Source organism: Orycteropus afer, unplaced genomic scaffold (assembly GCF_000298275.1).
Source record: "Orycteropus afer afer isolate SDZICR_OR568_19922 unplaced genomic scaffold, OryAfe1.0 scaffold00100, whole genome shotgun sequence".
NCBI lineage: Eukaryota > Metazoa > Chordata > Mammalia > Tubulidentata > Orycteropodidae > Orycteropus > Orycteropus afer.
In genome coordinates this window covers 5,483,898-5,500,310 of record NW_006921687.1, presented here as the reverse complement: position 1 = coordinate 5,500,310, position 16,413 = coordinate 5,483,898, and the positions used below count along the sequence as shown (strand labels likewise).

The 16,413-nt window shown below is 38.2% G+C and overlaps 1 protein-coding gene across 1 annotated transcript in view; it reads left to right on the top strand.

Annotated features, from left to right (window-relative positions):
• The window catches only part of BICD1 (BICD cargo adaptor 1), a 332,377-nt gene that overhangs the window by 264,426 nt on the left and 51,538 nt on the right, over nucleotides 1-16,413 (top strand). Inside the window, exons 4-5 of the mRNA XM_042781286.1 lie at nucleotides 4,195-4,620; nucleotides 14,669-15,760. Of these exons, the coding sequence (XP_042637220.1) occupies nucleotides 4,195-4,620; nucleotides 14,669-15,760 (1,518 nt within the window). The remainder of the gene's footprint in view (nucleotides 1-4,194; nucleotides 4,621-14,668; nucleotides 15,761-16,413) is intronic.

The window sequence follows — 16,413 nt, the reverse complement described above, 5'->3', positions numbered from 1 at the left end:
TCTTCAATTTGAGTGGTGCCACATCAGCAAATGAAGGTCTCGAAAGCTTTCTCTTTTCCATATGAGTAAGGCTGGGTTTACTCAAATGTTGCAACTCTTTCCCAGTCCTATTTTGAGAGTCTTTTAGCCTAAATGGACTATTCCTAAAGGTGCATGGTAATGTACCAAGCAGTGCTTCTATGCTATTCATACTATAACTCCTCAATCTTTTCCCTGCAAAAGTTTTGCGGTGAAATTTTTCAACTCTCTTATTTCTGTTAAAATTTAGAAGGAAATTGATACTATAAGTACTATGGTTTACAATAAAGTTTTTTTTGTTAAGAATGATCATTTTTATACTTTAATTCTATGTTAATTTATTTTAGGAATATTGGCATAAATTTAACCTAACAACTTACGAAGCTTGGGCCTTTAAACTTGTTTTCCACTACAAGCTAAAGAAGTAAAGGGTTCTCTTTGGTCTCCCTACAACTACTTGTCTTTTTTTTTTTTTAATGCAATTGGTAAATTGTTTTCAAATCTTAGAGGAAACAATTTATAAAATTATAAATTAATAAGAACAAAATCATAAGAAAAAGAAGATATCCATGCAGAGAGCTATAACCCTTTCTAAAATTAGTTTTGGATTTTTTTTGTTGCTTTTTGAGGTTTTATTGTATTGAGGCTAGATGGTAAAAGTTTTTTGATCGGTTTGGCCAGAGTCCTACCAATAATTCAGTCTCCTGCTTCAAGCTCCTGAAATTTCGGGAGGGAGGACTGTAGCAAGACTTTTGGAGAGTAACATTATTGGCAAGACTATGAAGAGCAACACACATTCAGTGTGGTGCAGTCAGCTACCAAGTTGGAGTGGGTCACAGCTGTTTGCTTCCTACTCAGGTCAAAATACCGCAGGCAACAGATTTGGTTACAGTGTACTGCATATGTGGGTGACCCTTATTTATGATGGCAATCACTGAACCTTTCTGAACCAGTTCAAAGTCCTGGTCTTAGACCATTAAAAAAAAAGGATTAACAGGATATATCCCCATGTGTTTTACCTCGTACCTTCCCTTTTAAGCATTGAGTCACTGACACTGTGTGTATACTGAGAGCTAGCCGTAGGATTAACAGGATATATCCCCATGTGTTTTACCTCGTACCTTCCCTTTTAAGCATTGAGTCACTGACACTGTGTGTATACTGAGAGCTAGCCGTACCATGGGCACCATAGTTCTTGATTTGCCTGGGGTCATTGAGCTCAGAGTAGAGGAAATCAGTCTTATGCTTCTCACAAACTTGTTAAACTAAGGTTTTGCGTTGTTGTTGTTTTTCTTTTTGGTCTTGGTAAAGTGTGTAGAGGACTTGAAACAGATTTACTTGAAATGTGAATGTTTAAAAGTTGTCATTACTTCTTGATTCATACAAATCTTCAGTGCTCTCTGCATGGGCAAGCACAGCCTTTCAGCCTCCCTGTAGAGTTGTCCATGAATTCATGTGGTAAATAATTTACCAGGGAGGTTAATTAAAGCCAGTATTAGGTAGTGTTGAAAGCCTACCAAGGTATCCTGTGAGGGGTATTCATCAACCCAGGTACCATTTCTGTGGGAATTTATACTGCCAGTAGAATTGGTTACTCTGTACAGTTTACCAGCCCCTTCCACCAGTAATTGAAACATGAAAAACAAATAGTTAACTCTGTAGTTCTTAAGAAATGAGGAAATTTACAGATCTCTTTAATTTTTTTGGATGCAGTATGATAACTTTCTCAGTTAAGTGTCTAATGAATAACTTTGAAATCATTAGGGCCATTCTGTCACAAATGGGTACACTGTAGTGCCACATGTCTCCCCATTTTAAGGAAATGTAGTTTTTCCCCCTACTCTTGGCCTTTATTTGCAAAAAAATAGCATCTATTATAAACTTTCTTTCTAATTAATAAAGTATTTATGTATAATATTTCATGTACAAATGCCATGGTGTTTTCAAGAGATGAAGTTGACTAGCATTCAGTCAAAAACTTGGTCTGAATGTTACTGTAGATTGAAGCTTTCTTTTCATAGCCTGTTTTCTTTTCAGACGTGTAGCCTGGTTTGATGTTTCTCAAAACAGCTAAGCTACTATCACTATTAAATGCTTAATTCAAAGAACTAGAAGATTTTTCCCTTCTGAAGTTTCATATATCTTTTACCTTTTGATTGATTATTTACAAATAATTGTTTAAATATCACCTATGCTCCATTTATACTGTCTATTTATTAGTTTGTTTATTTTCCATATCTCTTCCCTAAGGTACCGCACTAGAACAGAGCCTGGCACACAATAGATATTAAATAAATATTTGTTGAAAGATTGAATAAACTTTTTTCATTCTCTTACATTCATACTTCAACTTAGAGAGTAAATTAAAATGTAAGATTAGTGTAAGAAACTAAAATGTAAGATTAGTTTAGGAGTCCTGGTGGTACAGTGGTTAAATATTCAGATGCTAATTGAAAGGTTTGAACTCACCAGCTGCTCCATGGGAGAAAGGTGGTGTGGTGAGTCTGCTTCTAGAAAGATTACAGCTTGGAAACTCTTTGGGGCAGTTCTACTCTGTCTTTTATGGTTTCTGTGAGTCTAAATTGACTTGAAAGCAGTGGTATATCATGAACTATACCAATTTTTATTTGTGGTCTCAAATATAAAATATGTAGAAGCTGCTATTTTGTAATCTCTATTCTGAAAGCATTTGATGTCTGAATTGATGGGAAGGACACTGGAACATGTATTTTCCTAGAGGCCCATTAGGGTACAGAAAGCAGACACAGGAACACATACCAATTAGGGAAGGGTCCTGGTAGCCAGGGGCTGTGAAGCTATGCCATGTCTCTTATAGATAACGATGAATTGGAATTTAAAAAAATGCATCTCTGTCTGTGTCATACTGGTTAAAGTGCCCAGTTATGCATTTTCCCCAAAGACCAATTGATTTTCCTCGGAAGTACCCATGCTTTTGAGTAATGTAGTTGATAGATTACTGTTGATGTGAAATTCAAGAATGTCTCAATGACTTGATTCTTCTGAGTGATTCTGTCACAGGCATGATGAAAGTCCAGTGGTCTCTTATGGCAGAGAGTGCTGGTTGTCTATCAGTATCTTTCGTTCACTTGTCCCAAACTATTACTCTGTTTTTAACTGGGCATAAGTTGACCCAGAGTAAAGACTATATTTCTTTACCCTCTTGCCACTAAGTGTCATATGACTGGAACTGACCACTTAGAGATGAGGAGAAGTGATGTGGGGAACTTTGAGATATGTTATTAAAGGGAAGAAGTATGCCCTCACTCCATCCCACTACTTAGAACATGATCAGGATGACAGCCACCTTAGATCATGTAGCTTAGAGTAGAAATGACAGCACAACAAGGAACTTGGTTCCTGCGTGACCTCACAGAGCAGGGAGATTCCCTACTGGCCATTGACTAGCTACTTCCATATGTATATTTTATTAGTGGATAATTTGCAACTTCCAAACTCTTTCCTTAAGCACATAAAAATATTTTTTGCTTTCTCATCTTAACTTTCAAGCATATTTTGAGGTTACGTTTTTACTGGGATCTTTTAACTAATTTACCTCTGGATATAAAAATTTGCTATTGATAATAAAATTAAAGTAATAGTAATGACAAAAATCTTTTCTTGAATTGTGAATATCCTGAAGAAATTATTGCATAAATAGCCCTGATTTATAAGGTAAACAGCAGCTCTTTTGACTATTGAACCCCATGAGAGAAATACTAAAACAGTGGATGATTCCTTTTTTCAACTCTTCTGAGAATCGGATTTTATTTACTAATAACATTAAATCACATATAAAAAAACTCACTGCCGTGGAGTCTGATTTGACTCATAGCGACCCCTTGTTGGGTTTCTGAGGCGGTATCACCACGGAAGTATTTTGCCCACTCTTCCTTCCGAGGAGTGGCTGGTGGGTTTGAACCAGCAGCCTAAAAAAAGTGATTTCTAGCATTCTTTTACTTTTATGGTAAGTATTTCTTTTTTCCAAAGAAACCATCCTGTGTTGTCTTAATGACTATACCATATGTTTTTGTAATGATTTTTTAGACTAGTGTTCCAGTTTTTAAAATTATTATTAGCTCCATTACAGTGTTTAATGGCAGCTTTGTAAGACCCAAATTTTAGTTTTATGAATCTTCTTTATCCTATCTGATTCAGGTTGAATACGAAGGCTTAAAGCATGAGATTAAACGATTTGAGGAGGAAACGGTGCTTCTGAATAGCCAGTTGGAAGATGCCATCCGGTTGAAGGAGATCTCTGAGCACCAGCTGGAAGAAGCCCTTGAGACCTTAAAAAATGAAAGGGAGCAGAAGAACAGCCTGAGGAAGGAGCTTTCCCAGTACATCACCCTCAATGATAACCATATCAGTATCTCAGTTGATGGACTCAAATTTTCAGAGGATGGGAGTGAACCCAACAATGATGACAAAATGAATGGGCACATCCATGGGCCTCTTGTGAAACTGAATGGAGATTATCGGACTCCCACTTTAAGGAAAGGAGAGTCATTGCACCCTGTTTCTGACTTATTCAGTGAGCTGAACATTTCAGAAATACAGAAGCTGAAGCAGCAACTTATGCAGGTAAGAGCTTTGTTCAGGGCTGTTAGAGTGAATTTCTTGTAGTGTGTTGTTGTTGTTGTTATTTGCCATGGAGTCAGACCTGACTCAGCATGACTTCTCCTTGGGTTTCCAAGGCAGTATCCCTACAGAAGTAGATTGCTCAACCTTCCTTCTGAGTAGTGGCTGGTGGGTTTGAACTGCCAGCCTTGTAGTGTGTTGTAGGGATTCCATATTCTTCTATTTTAGTTCCAGATTTTTTTAAAAAATACCACTTCTTTAACTAGCAGCTTTGAAAGTATAATATTTTTAAAAGACATGACAGAAGAGATATTGAACAGAAACCTCTCATTTGCATTGCTGTAAGGAATGAATGTCTTAGAGACATAAATTAAATTACAATCCAATCTGAACGGAGAAATGACAGCCTTTTGATGCTTTTTTGGCTAACAAAAGAATCCAAAGCTTTATATACAAGTTAAATGACTGAATATGCACATTTCTATCATAAACAACTGTATGCATAGCAGCAAGATTAATATACTCCCTCCTCACTTATCTACATGATTAGGTTCCAAAGACCAGGTCATTATGCAGAATTATGAGAAAGAGAATGTGGAGGAGGTCCCAAAGTCAGATGCTCAGAACGGCTTTGCCCTGACATTGCTGTGCTCTGGACCCCAAGATTCTGGCACTGGATCTGGAGCTCAAATACACCTGGGGCCCAGTGGCTGGACTAGAAGGGAGGGTTGGTGGCTCTGGGGCTTGGGCAACTGGTAGGGCCAAGGGTCAAGATGGTCAGTGGGGTTTCTGTCTGTGTCTGTGCTCCCCCATCCCCTACAGCCAGCCATCTGCTGCCACTCAGCAGGATGGGGAGGCACCCACAGAAACCAGTGACATGCTAGTGGTCTCTGAGGGCTTGGAATCCACGGCCTTGAGCCTGGATACTAACAACTGCTCAGAGGAGGAGCTCAGTAGAGGAGGAAGAGGTGCCAGTCTGGCTTCTGGTGCAGCCCCCAGGCCCCACATAGCTGCCAGGAGTACCCGTCCCACTGTAGAACTTGGTCCCTCCTGGGTGCGCATAACTTGATCCCTTCTGGGTGCTTGTGTAGAGGGCAACAGCAGCAGCAACCTTTCCCTACCTCCCTCTGGGTCACTGCAACTACTCAGGAGGCCTTTTCAGAAGGCTTTCTCAAAATCCACCTGAGTTGCGTCTTTCACATGAAGAGCTGCACCCACCAGGTTCGTGCAGTGGGAATGGAACCTGCAAGAGGCCTTCTGGAGAGCCTGCTGCTTCAGCTATGAACCTAACAGGTATCAGGGGCTCTGCACGCCAGGAGCTTGATGTGGGGAGGAAACCCAGGTTCATGCACAAAATAGTTGGATAGTAGATTTTTTACTATTGTGTAAATGTGAAATATTGAATAAAGAGAGAGTCAGTAAATGAGGAGTAGGTGTAGTCACATTTCACTGGAATGCTTCAAGCCTTAGAAGACACAGGAGCTTCCTGTATACAAGCTAAGCCAGGACACCATTATGATTAAAAATAGAGAATACAAGGGATTCTTACCCTAATGTGAGTTAGGCCTTAAATTTTTAGTGATTTCAAATCAAATGTCTTGTGAGGAATCCCAGGATTTAACCATAAGTCATTGCAAAATGGCTTTCTAATTTGAAGTCTTGCCTCCCTACTGTAACTTAAGTGCTAACAGAAATGTTAGGGAAGGCATCACCACTATCACAAATCATCTGGGGGTTTATTAGTAACATAAATTGTTGGGCTCTACACTAGATGTACTGAACCAAGAATCTCTGTTTTAACAAGTGTGTTAGGTGAGTAAGTTTCAGGTTTAATCTTTGTTCTGTTAACTCTCAAGATTCTTCATGTGTAGCTCATAAATAGAGGCTCTTAGACTTTGGCAGTCACTTGTCTTTATGGCAAATATGGCTTATAATTTTCTGTCTCCACAGAAATGATGATTGGAAAATTAGCAGAAATAAATAAGAGGCTAGAGAGACATTGACATGAATTTGTTAATAGGTTTATTTTTAATACTACATCAAGATTTAACCTGCCCAGTGTTTTTGGCTGCTAAAAGAGAATATGTTTTCTGTATGTATAATTTAAATCAAGACAAGAGTGTGTGACTACTGGAAGAAAACAGATATCACGTAGACTTTTACCTGATTGCAAATTTCAGTTCTATATAGGTAATATTCTTCTATGTCATAGGGCCAGATGTGTCTTGAAATTAAGACATTTTCTGAATGTAGAAAGTAATACAGTATGTAACATATAGCATATATATTGTAATATCCCATTGGAATCAGGTGTGGCACCCAGTAATCAAATAATATTAGCATTTTTTGGTGAAACTTGTGAATATTCATACAAAGAGCAGAAAATAAAGACCATAAAGGGCTTCATATCAGTCACATGCAGTTTTGCTGCCTGATGAGTTTAGGGTTGTCTGAATGTTGCTGCCAGTTGAGTTATGATAAGACTTGTTTACAGCTTTTTGGATTTTGAAATTGTGCTGTCATACATGCAGCAATTGCCCTACTTTGGGGCAGCTCTCGATTTTGCAAATCTCAGCTTATAGCATCTGAACACTTTGGATGTGACAGTTTGTGTTTTCATAATTTTCTTGTCTCTTAGGAGTTGGCCAGGACCCAAAAGACTTCATCTAAGAGAAAGCTATTACTGTAAATCCAACACCTGCCTTTAGTTAATACTGATGGTTTGTGTAGATGTAGAGGGGCACAGGCACCAGTACAACATTTTGTACCCAGGAATCAGGCTTCAGATCAGTTCAGCGCAGTTCAGTCATGGCCAATGAAACGGCACTGCAACAAACCTGAATTTTTAAAATGTGGGTAAACCAGAACGCTAACCAGAATGGGAAAAATTACCTGCTGAAACCCTGCTAGAACCCTAATATCCCTCTTAGAAAACAAGGGCAGCATTTGTATTACATAATAACCAAATCTCTTGAACAGCTAAGTCAAAAACACTGGTGCCCGCCTCTAGGGTGGTAGCCATTTCTACCACTTTGACTGTGTGTTGCTCTCCTCAGTCCTGAAAATAATTCAGTATCATCCACCAGGCTCCTAAAAGGGCTTTGACCCATAATTTTTCCTGTTTCAGTTAGTGTTGTGCATCACCCAAATTTTAAAAATCCAGGTCTATTCCGATTTCACTTTATCTGTGGTGACTAAACTGGTTCACAGTGGTTTGAAGCCCTGCAGGGAATATGCAGCTTTTATGGGCTCTTCCTTGTGATTAAGGAACCTTTTGAAAACAACATACAGGCCATAACCTACTGGCCTTTTCTCTGTTAGAAGGCTCTACGCACATGAGTTTTTTTCCCATCTGAGGGTATTTAGCTAGCCTGATTTAAGGAAAAAAAAAAAGAAAAATCTGTATTTCCATCTTGAGTATCAGCAATCTAAATAAGTTGCTTCACTTCTGTGATGTCTGTTCATAAAGAGGAAGGTAATAAATTAGCCCCACAATTAGTGTCTGATGCCTTTGTTGGAATTGGAGGGGGAGCAGTGAGGTGAGGAAGTCTCCTTCCTCCAGATACGATACTGCCATCTGCTGGGAAATATGTAATAATAAATATAAAAATCTACAGCTACTACAATTTAAATAGCACGCCTTGGTGTACAACGTGCACAGTCATATGTTGTAATACCTCCCTTATAGAGGGTTTTGAAGACCAACTGTAATGGTAAATATGAAACGATGTGTCATTATTGTACTAAGAGGAACTCTGGTAGCATAGTGGGTAAGGCATTTGGCTACCAACCAGAAGGTCAGCAGTTCAAACTCACCAGCTGCTCTGTGGGAGGAAGATGAGACAGTCTACTTCTGTAAAGATTTACAACCTTAGAAATCCAATGAGGGTCACTGTGAGTCAGAATTGACTTGATGGCAGTGAGTTTGTTTTTTGGTTTATCACTGTACTGGAAACTGTCATCAATTACTACTTTTACTTTCATTTAATACATAGACCAAGTTGTTGTTGTTGTTGTTATGTGCTGTTGAGTCGGACCCGACTCATAGCGACCCCTCTTTGGGTTTCCCAGGCAGTATCACTACGGAAGTAGATTGCCCCATCTTCCTTCTGAGGAGTGGCTGGTGGGTTTGAACCGACAGCCTTCTGGTTAGCAGCCAAGTGCCTTAGCCACTATGCTACCAGAGCTCCCACATAGACCATAGAAAGAGAAAAAAATCAAGTGATGGTAAGGCTATATCTAAATTTTAAAAACTAGTTACCATTGAGTTGACACTAATTCATGATAACCCCATGTATGTTGGAGCCGAACTGCACTGCACTGTGTTTTCAGTGACTGACTTTTTGCAAGCATATCTCAGGTTTTTTTCCTGCAGTCCCACTGAGTGGGTTCAGATTGCTAACTTTTCAGTTAGTACTCAAGTGCAAACTATTTTCACCACCCAGGGACCTATACCTAAATTGTGGCATGCTTTTTTCCCAGGGCGAATTGGAGTAAATATTTTTTTTAATTATACTTCTTCCTAGATTATAGAATAAATTACAATAATATTTTAAATTTAACCAGTCATGCTAGTTTTTACCTAACACAGAAGCATATGCACACACACACACACACACACAAAGAATTACAGTAAGAGAACATATTTTATTCATTTAAGAATCCTTATAAACTTGACAACAGACTTTGATAGAGAATTACTCAATTAGTGTCATCCTTTATTTACTAAGAGAATGTTCTCATGCCATTATTGGACAAATTATTTCGGCTTTTGGTACCCTTAAAACTTAGTTATTTCAAATAGTTTATACTTTACGATTTCCAATGACAGTCAAGTACTTTAATTATTTTTATTACAATGAAATAAGTAGACCTTATCTGGGAAAACTAACTAAATTTAGTTATAAAGGAGTCCTTTATACTTTTACTAAAATTTCTGCCTTTGATAAATATCTTCTGTTTAACTTCACATCTACATAGAGTAAGCAGGATAAAAGTCTTTGGATTTTTTTTTTTTTTTTTAATATCAAACTGGATATATAATTTCACAGGTGGTATGAGAAAAAATTGTTTCTGTAAAACTGAAATTAGTATTTGTGTGTGTGTCTTTGTGGATATGAAAGAAATAAAGATTCATATTGTATTTGGGTCTGCTCATGTTGTATTTGGGTCTGGTAGCGTAGTGCCTAAGGCACTTGATGGCTAACCAGAAGGTTGGTGATTCAAACCCACCAGCCACTCCTCGGAAGGAAGATGGGGCAATCTACTTCCATTGTGATACTGCCTCGGAAACCCAAGGAGGGGTCGCTATGAGTCGGGTCCGACTCGACGACACATGACAACAACAACACAATGATAGTAAGTGGTCAGTTTGTTATATGTCCCATTGATGTTCACAGTACTTTATATATATTTGCTTTATTGGTACTTGTAACAACTGTATGGGATTATTTTCCCATTTTACAGATAATGAAAGCAAGGCATAAAAATATCATGTCATTTGCTCAAAGTGAAAAATCTAGTAAGTGAAATTAATACATAGAGACAGTCAGACAAGTTTAATATTTTCTTTGCTTAACTAAAAAATATTTTAAATCCACTGCCATTGAGTAGATTCTGACTCTTAGTGATCCCCATTGGGTTTCCAGGGCAGTAAATTTCTATGGAAGTAGATTGCCACATTTTCCTTCTGTGGAGTGGCTAATGAGTTTGAACCACCAACCTTCTGGTTAGCAGTCAAATGCCTTAGGCACCAAGCCACCAGAGCTCCCTTCTGCTTGACTAAGACTCACCAAATATTTATGCAGTGAAAATTAAAAATAAGATTGGTCAGTTTCTAGTTTTTAAAACTTAAGGTAACAAATAGTTGTTCCTAGTACAAAGTTGACAATTTAAGTGGTTAAACTATTACAATTCTATAGTTAAAGATTACTTTTATAAGCTCTGTAAAACAAAATAAAACAAATCCATTGTCATCGAGTTGATTCCAATTCATAGCAACCCCATGTGTTACAGAGTAGAATTGCTCCCTAGAGTGTTCTTGGGTTCAAATCCACCAGCTACTTCGTGGAAGGAAGACTGAGCATTCTCCTTCTGTAAAGATTTACTGTGTCAGAAACCCAAAGGGGGTTGGTATGAGTCAGAATCAGCTTGATGGCAGTGAGTTTGATTTTTTTTTCATTTGGAATCTTTAGAGAAGCAGATCACCAGGCCTTTCTTCTGTAGTGCCTCTGGGTAGATTTGAACTACCAATTTTTAGTAGTTGAGCACAAACTGTACCACCCAAGGATCTCAGCATGATGTTAGCAGTGGGCTTTTCATGTTGTTGTTGTTGTTGTTATGTGCCGTTGAGTCGTCCCCGACTCATAGCAACCCCTCCTTGGGTTTCCAAGGCAGTATCACTACGGGAATAGGATTTTTCATAGATTACCTTTATTAGGCTAGGAAGTTCCCTCCTATTCCTAGTTAATTAAGTGATTTTTATCTTGAAGGGGTTTTGAATTTTATCAAATACTTTTTTTCTTTATATATTGAGATGATCATGTAGTTTTTATCCTGTACTCTGTTATTACACTGTGTTACATTTATTGATTTTCAGATATGACACCAGTATTCCTAGTATAAATACCACTTGATCATCCTGTCATTTGGTTTGCTAGTATTTCATTCAGTATTTTTGTGTCTATAGTCATGAATATATACATGTCTTGTAATGTCTTTGGTTTTAGTATCAGTAATACTGGTCTCATAGGATGAGTTGGGAAGGGTCCCTTCTCTTCTGTCTTCTTGAGTCTTTGTTGAACTGACTGATGTGTACTTGGCGGAGGTACATAGAGAGAAAGGGAGAGAGAGAGAATGAAATAGAAAGAGAGAGAAAGGAGAGAGTTTTCTTTTCACTACACTCTTCAAAACATGCCTTTTTTTCCTTACTGCTAGAGTTTGTCAACCAGGGGTTTCTGTGATCATTTTTCAAAGAAATCTCTTTTGTTGGGGCACAGGGTGCAGTGGAAGAGTTGCTTCACTTCAAGCAGAGAAGAATAAATTATTTCTTCCTGATTTCTATTTTCACATATTGATATGCTGTGTTTACAGTTTTAAGAATCATACCAGTGATTCAAGTGTCAAGTTGAGAGTCAGATTACCAGAATAATGACCTTATGGAAATTCATAGCTTACAAAACAACTATAATTTCTTTTACTGAAAAAGCCCCAATATGAATATGCAAACTATGATTAACTTTTTTGGTTGTTAATACTACCTCACGAAAGAATCCATCAGTTCTCAATACATGTAAATGCTTTTATGTAAAAGGTGAAAACTCAGTATAATAAAAAATAATTTCTACAGGACATAACATTAACAATAATAGTTACCATATTCAGTATACTTACACTGAACCTGGCACTAGACTAAAGAGTTTAGAAATTCTGCATTCAGATTTTCTGGCAGGATAACTATCTCAACTGTAAAAAATAAAATGCCTAGTTCCTGATAGAAGGTGAAGATTACAGGAAGATCCAGAGCAAACAAGAGTGAAGAAAATCAAAGGAACTATTAGTCCAAGGGAGTAATGGACAACTCAAACCAGAGCCTCCACTATCCAGAGACCAGAAGAACTAGATGGTGCCCAGCTGCCACTACCAGTTGTTCTGATCAGGATCACAAAAGAAGGTCTTGTACAAAAAGGGAGAGAAAAAAAATTAAGAACAAAACTCACAATTGTAAAAAAGAGCAGACATACTGTCTGATAGAGACTGATAGAACCCCTGAGACTGTGGCCCTTAGACAGCCTTCAAACATGGAACTGAACCCACCACTAGGGATCAACATTCAAATAATAGACAGACCTCTGAAGTGAATAATAACATCAGGGAGAAATGTACTGTCAATACAATCAACCATACGAGACCAAAGGGTAACTCCGAAGGCAGTAAAGGACAAATGGAAATAGGGAACCAAAGAGGAAGCAGAAAGAGTGCTGTTGCAGTGAGGGAACTGCAACCAACATTACAAAATAAAATATGTATAAATTGTTGAATGTAAAATTAATTTTCTTCGTAAACTTTCACCTAAATCACAGTAAAACATTTTTTAAAAAGACTGTAGGAAGACAAATGAGGCAATTATTATTAGGTACTGTGGAATGATTATAATTAATGCAGCAAGTCTCTTTTAGATAAATTCTTCACAAATGGAGATTAGAATAGAGACATTTAACATGTGTAGTAATTTTAATCTTGAAGTACTTTGCATCTATTAATTCAAGGCACAATGAATCTTAAATAGTTTAAGCACCTGCTCTCTGAAGTCTGAATACAATTTGAGGCACTCTGTACCTAAGGCACTTGACTGCTAACCAGAGGGCTGGTGGTTCAAACCCACCAGCCACTCCTCAGAAGGAAAATGGGGCAATCTACCTCCATAGTGATACTGCCTCCGAAACCCAAGGAGGGGTCACTATGATTCGGGTCTGACTTGACAGCATATAACAACAAACAACAAGCCTGGATAGCTAAATAAAAATATAACACTGAGATGCTGCGAATTTATCTGTATTTAGTAGTCTTCTTATTTATTTATTTTTGTATTTTGTCAGATCCACATAAATTGTGTATGTATGTGTTTGTGCATACCAGTCCCTATTCAACTGATTTTACTAGACATTTATTGAATAAAGTCATACAGTTTATGGAGCATATACACCTGAAAAAGATTATGGTCTATTTGATATTTATTGGATATTCTATTATATAGAAATCTGGTAGACTTTTTCTTTTAAGCTTAGAAGATGTTTATGTTAAGTCTGAATTAGCAAGTAAAGGACATATTGAAAACTTCTAAAGGGATGACCTCATTCAACATAGTACTGTTGACTCTAAAATGTGTTTGAGGTACATTCTGTATATTTTGATCCAGTTTTTATTTTACCTAAAGACTATTTTATATAAATAGAAACATTCTGTGTAAAATATTTTTTATACAGACTATTTTGTGCAAGTAGAAACAGATTAATCTGAGCTCATATGTATTAATCAAATAGCATTTTCAGAGTAATTTCACTTAATGTTCAAAGAAATCCAGAAAACACTTGAAATACTGGTGTTTATTGAAATTATATATAATGCCATAACTGGAAAATAAACAGATTTTCTATATCTTTCATAAAAAAAGTCCAAATGACTTAGCTATTCATTGAATACCAAATGACATAATTACCCGGTTTTTCACATAAAATTATTGCTTAGTGGTCTGGGTTTTTCTCAGGTTACAATTTCTTATACACCTGTTTTCATGAGATAATATTTTATGTAGAAGCATGGATATTTGCCTTTACATAATATTATTTGCCACCTGTACAGTAATAAAAATGTCATATTATTCAAATTAATTGATAATTTAAAAAATTCTCAATTGGAACTGAGGGAATTGAAATGATTTATAAATTGCTCTTTTAATGTTAAAGCTCTATAATCTATAACCTTTGTATTAAAAAATGATGAAAGTAAGTACACATCTATTTTGGGGATTAAATGTTTATTATTAAGAGTGTGATTAAGGTATTCAGCATTATTCATTAAGTGAAAGCCTTAGGTTTTAAACCCGACTTTGGGTTGAGCTTTGGGAAGAAAAGGTGATTGTTATCAATTGAGACAGTCACTTGTCCTACTTGAGCTAAGGAGCAGATGTCCTAAAGTTAATGCCAAATACTGTGCTTGTCTCTTGAAGTAATTTTCCCAAGGTGCTAAAAGAAAAAGTAAAGTTGTTGAATAACAGATTTCATGAGTGTGTATGATTATTGTACATAAGAGTGTGAATAGGTAATCTGTGCACCCTAATTCTTTTAATATTATGTATTTTTAGATTGCCTTACCAGAGCCTCCAAAATAGCATTGTATTACTATGTTCATTAAATATACTTCAGTTTAACTTGAAATAATGGGAACATTGGCTCTGCTGTAGTCATTTAAAATGCATACATTCCTCATGGTGAATGGATTTAGTTCATCATTGGTATCGAAGTTATTCATTGCTTTTCTTTTGCCATTGCAGGTAGAGCGGGAAAAGGCCATTCTTCTGGCCAACCTTCAGGAATCACAGACACAGCTGGAACATACTAAGGGGGCGCTGACAGAGCAGCATGAACGTGTACACCGGCTAACAGAGCATGTCAATGCCATGAGGGGCCTGCAGAGCAGCAAAGAGCTCAAGGAGCTGGATGGGGAAAAGGGCCGGGACTCAGGAGAGGAGACTCATGACTACGAGGTGGACATCAATGGCTTAGAGATCCTTGAATGCAAGTACAGGGTGGCAGTAACTGAGGTGATTGATTTGAAAGCTGAAATTAAGGCCTTAAAGGAAAAATATAATAAATCTGTAGAGAACTATACTGATGAGAAGGCAAAGTATGAGAGTAAGATTCAAATGTATGACGAGCAGGTGACAAGCCTTGAGAAGACCACCAAGGAGAGTGGTGAGAAGATGGTCCATATGGAGAAGGAGTTGCAAAGGATGACCAGTATAGCTAACGAAAATCACAATACCCTTAATACAGCCCAGGATGAGTTAGTGACATTTAGTGAAGAGCTAGCTCAGCTTTACCACCATGTTTGTCTGTGTAATAATGAAACTCCCAACAGAGTTATGCTGGACTACTATAGGCAAAGCAGAGTCACCCGCAGTGGCAGTCTGAAAGGACCTGATGATCCCCGGGGACTTTTGTCTCCACGGTTAGCCAGGCGAGGTGTGTCATCCCCAGGAGAAACAAGGACCGCTTCTGAACCAGTTTCAAAAGAAAACCCAGAGGCCAACAAAGAACCAAGTCCTACTAAAACACCCACAATCTCTCCTGTTATTACTGCCCCACCATCATCTCCAGTACTAGATACGAGTGACATCCGCAAAGAGCCAATGAATATCTACAACCTTAATGCCATTATCCGGGACCAAATCAAGCATCTGCAGAAGGCTGTGGACCGGTCCTTACAACTGTCTCGTCAAAGAGCAGCAGCACGGGAGCTGGCCCCTATGATTGATAAAGACAAGGAAGCCTTAATGGAAGAGATTCTCAAGCTAAAGTCCCTGCTGAGCACCAAAAGAGAACAGATTGCCACATTGAGGGCAGTGTTGAAAGCCAACAAACAGGTAAACTCACTTGATTGGCAAAGAATACTAATAAAAGCTCTCTTAGCTAATTTATTCCTTGTTTTTGTTCAGTATCCACTGTCAACAGAATGAAAATTCAGATTCCTGGTCAGTAGAGGAATGAAACAAACTATATCCACAGTGCTAGTCAGGACACAGTGCTAGTCAGCTGCAGGGATCCAGGTGAGGAGAGAGAACCCAGGCATGCCCAAAGCAGCAGGGCAGGAGAAAGGGGATTAAAAGGCCCAGGAACCTGGACAAAGGAGCAGTCAGCCGCAGGGGTCCAGGTGAGGAAAGATAACCCAGGCACACCCAAAGCAGCAGGATGGGAGAGTGAGAGAAAGGGTATTAAAAGCCAGGAACACGGACAGAGGAGCAGTCAGCCACAGGGATCCAGGTGAGGAGAGGGAACCCAGACATGCCCAAAGCAGCAGGGCAGGAGAATGAGAGAAAGGGGATTAAAAGGCCCAGGAACCTGGACAGAGGAGCAGTCAGCTGCAGGGACCCAGGTAAGGGTGGTACGAGAGGTTTCCAACAGGGAGACAAACTTGTCTGTCAGTTTGTCCTACCGTGGTGACATGTTGATGGGAGTTTTGAGGCTGAGCCACTGGTGTTTCAAACCCAGCAAGATGCACATTGTGCACAGGTATCAG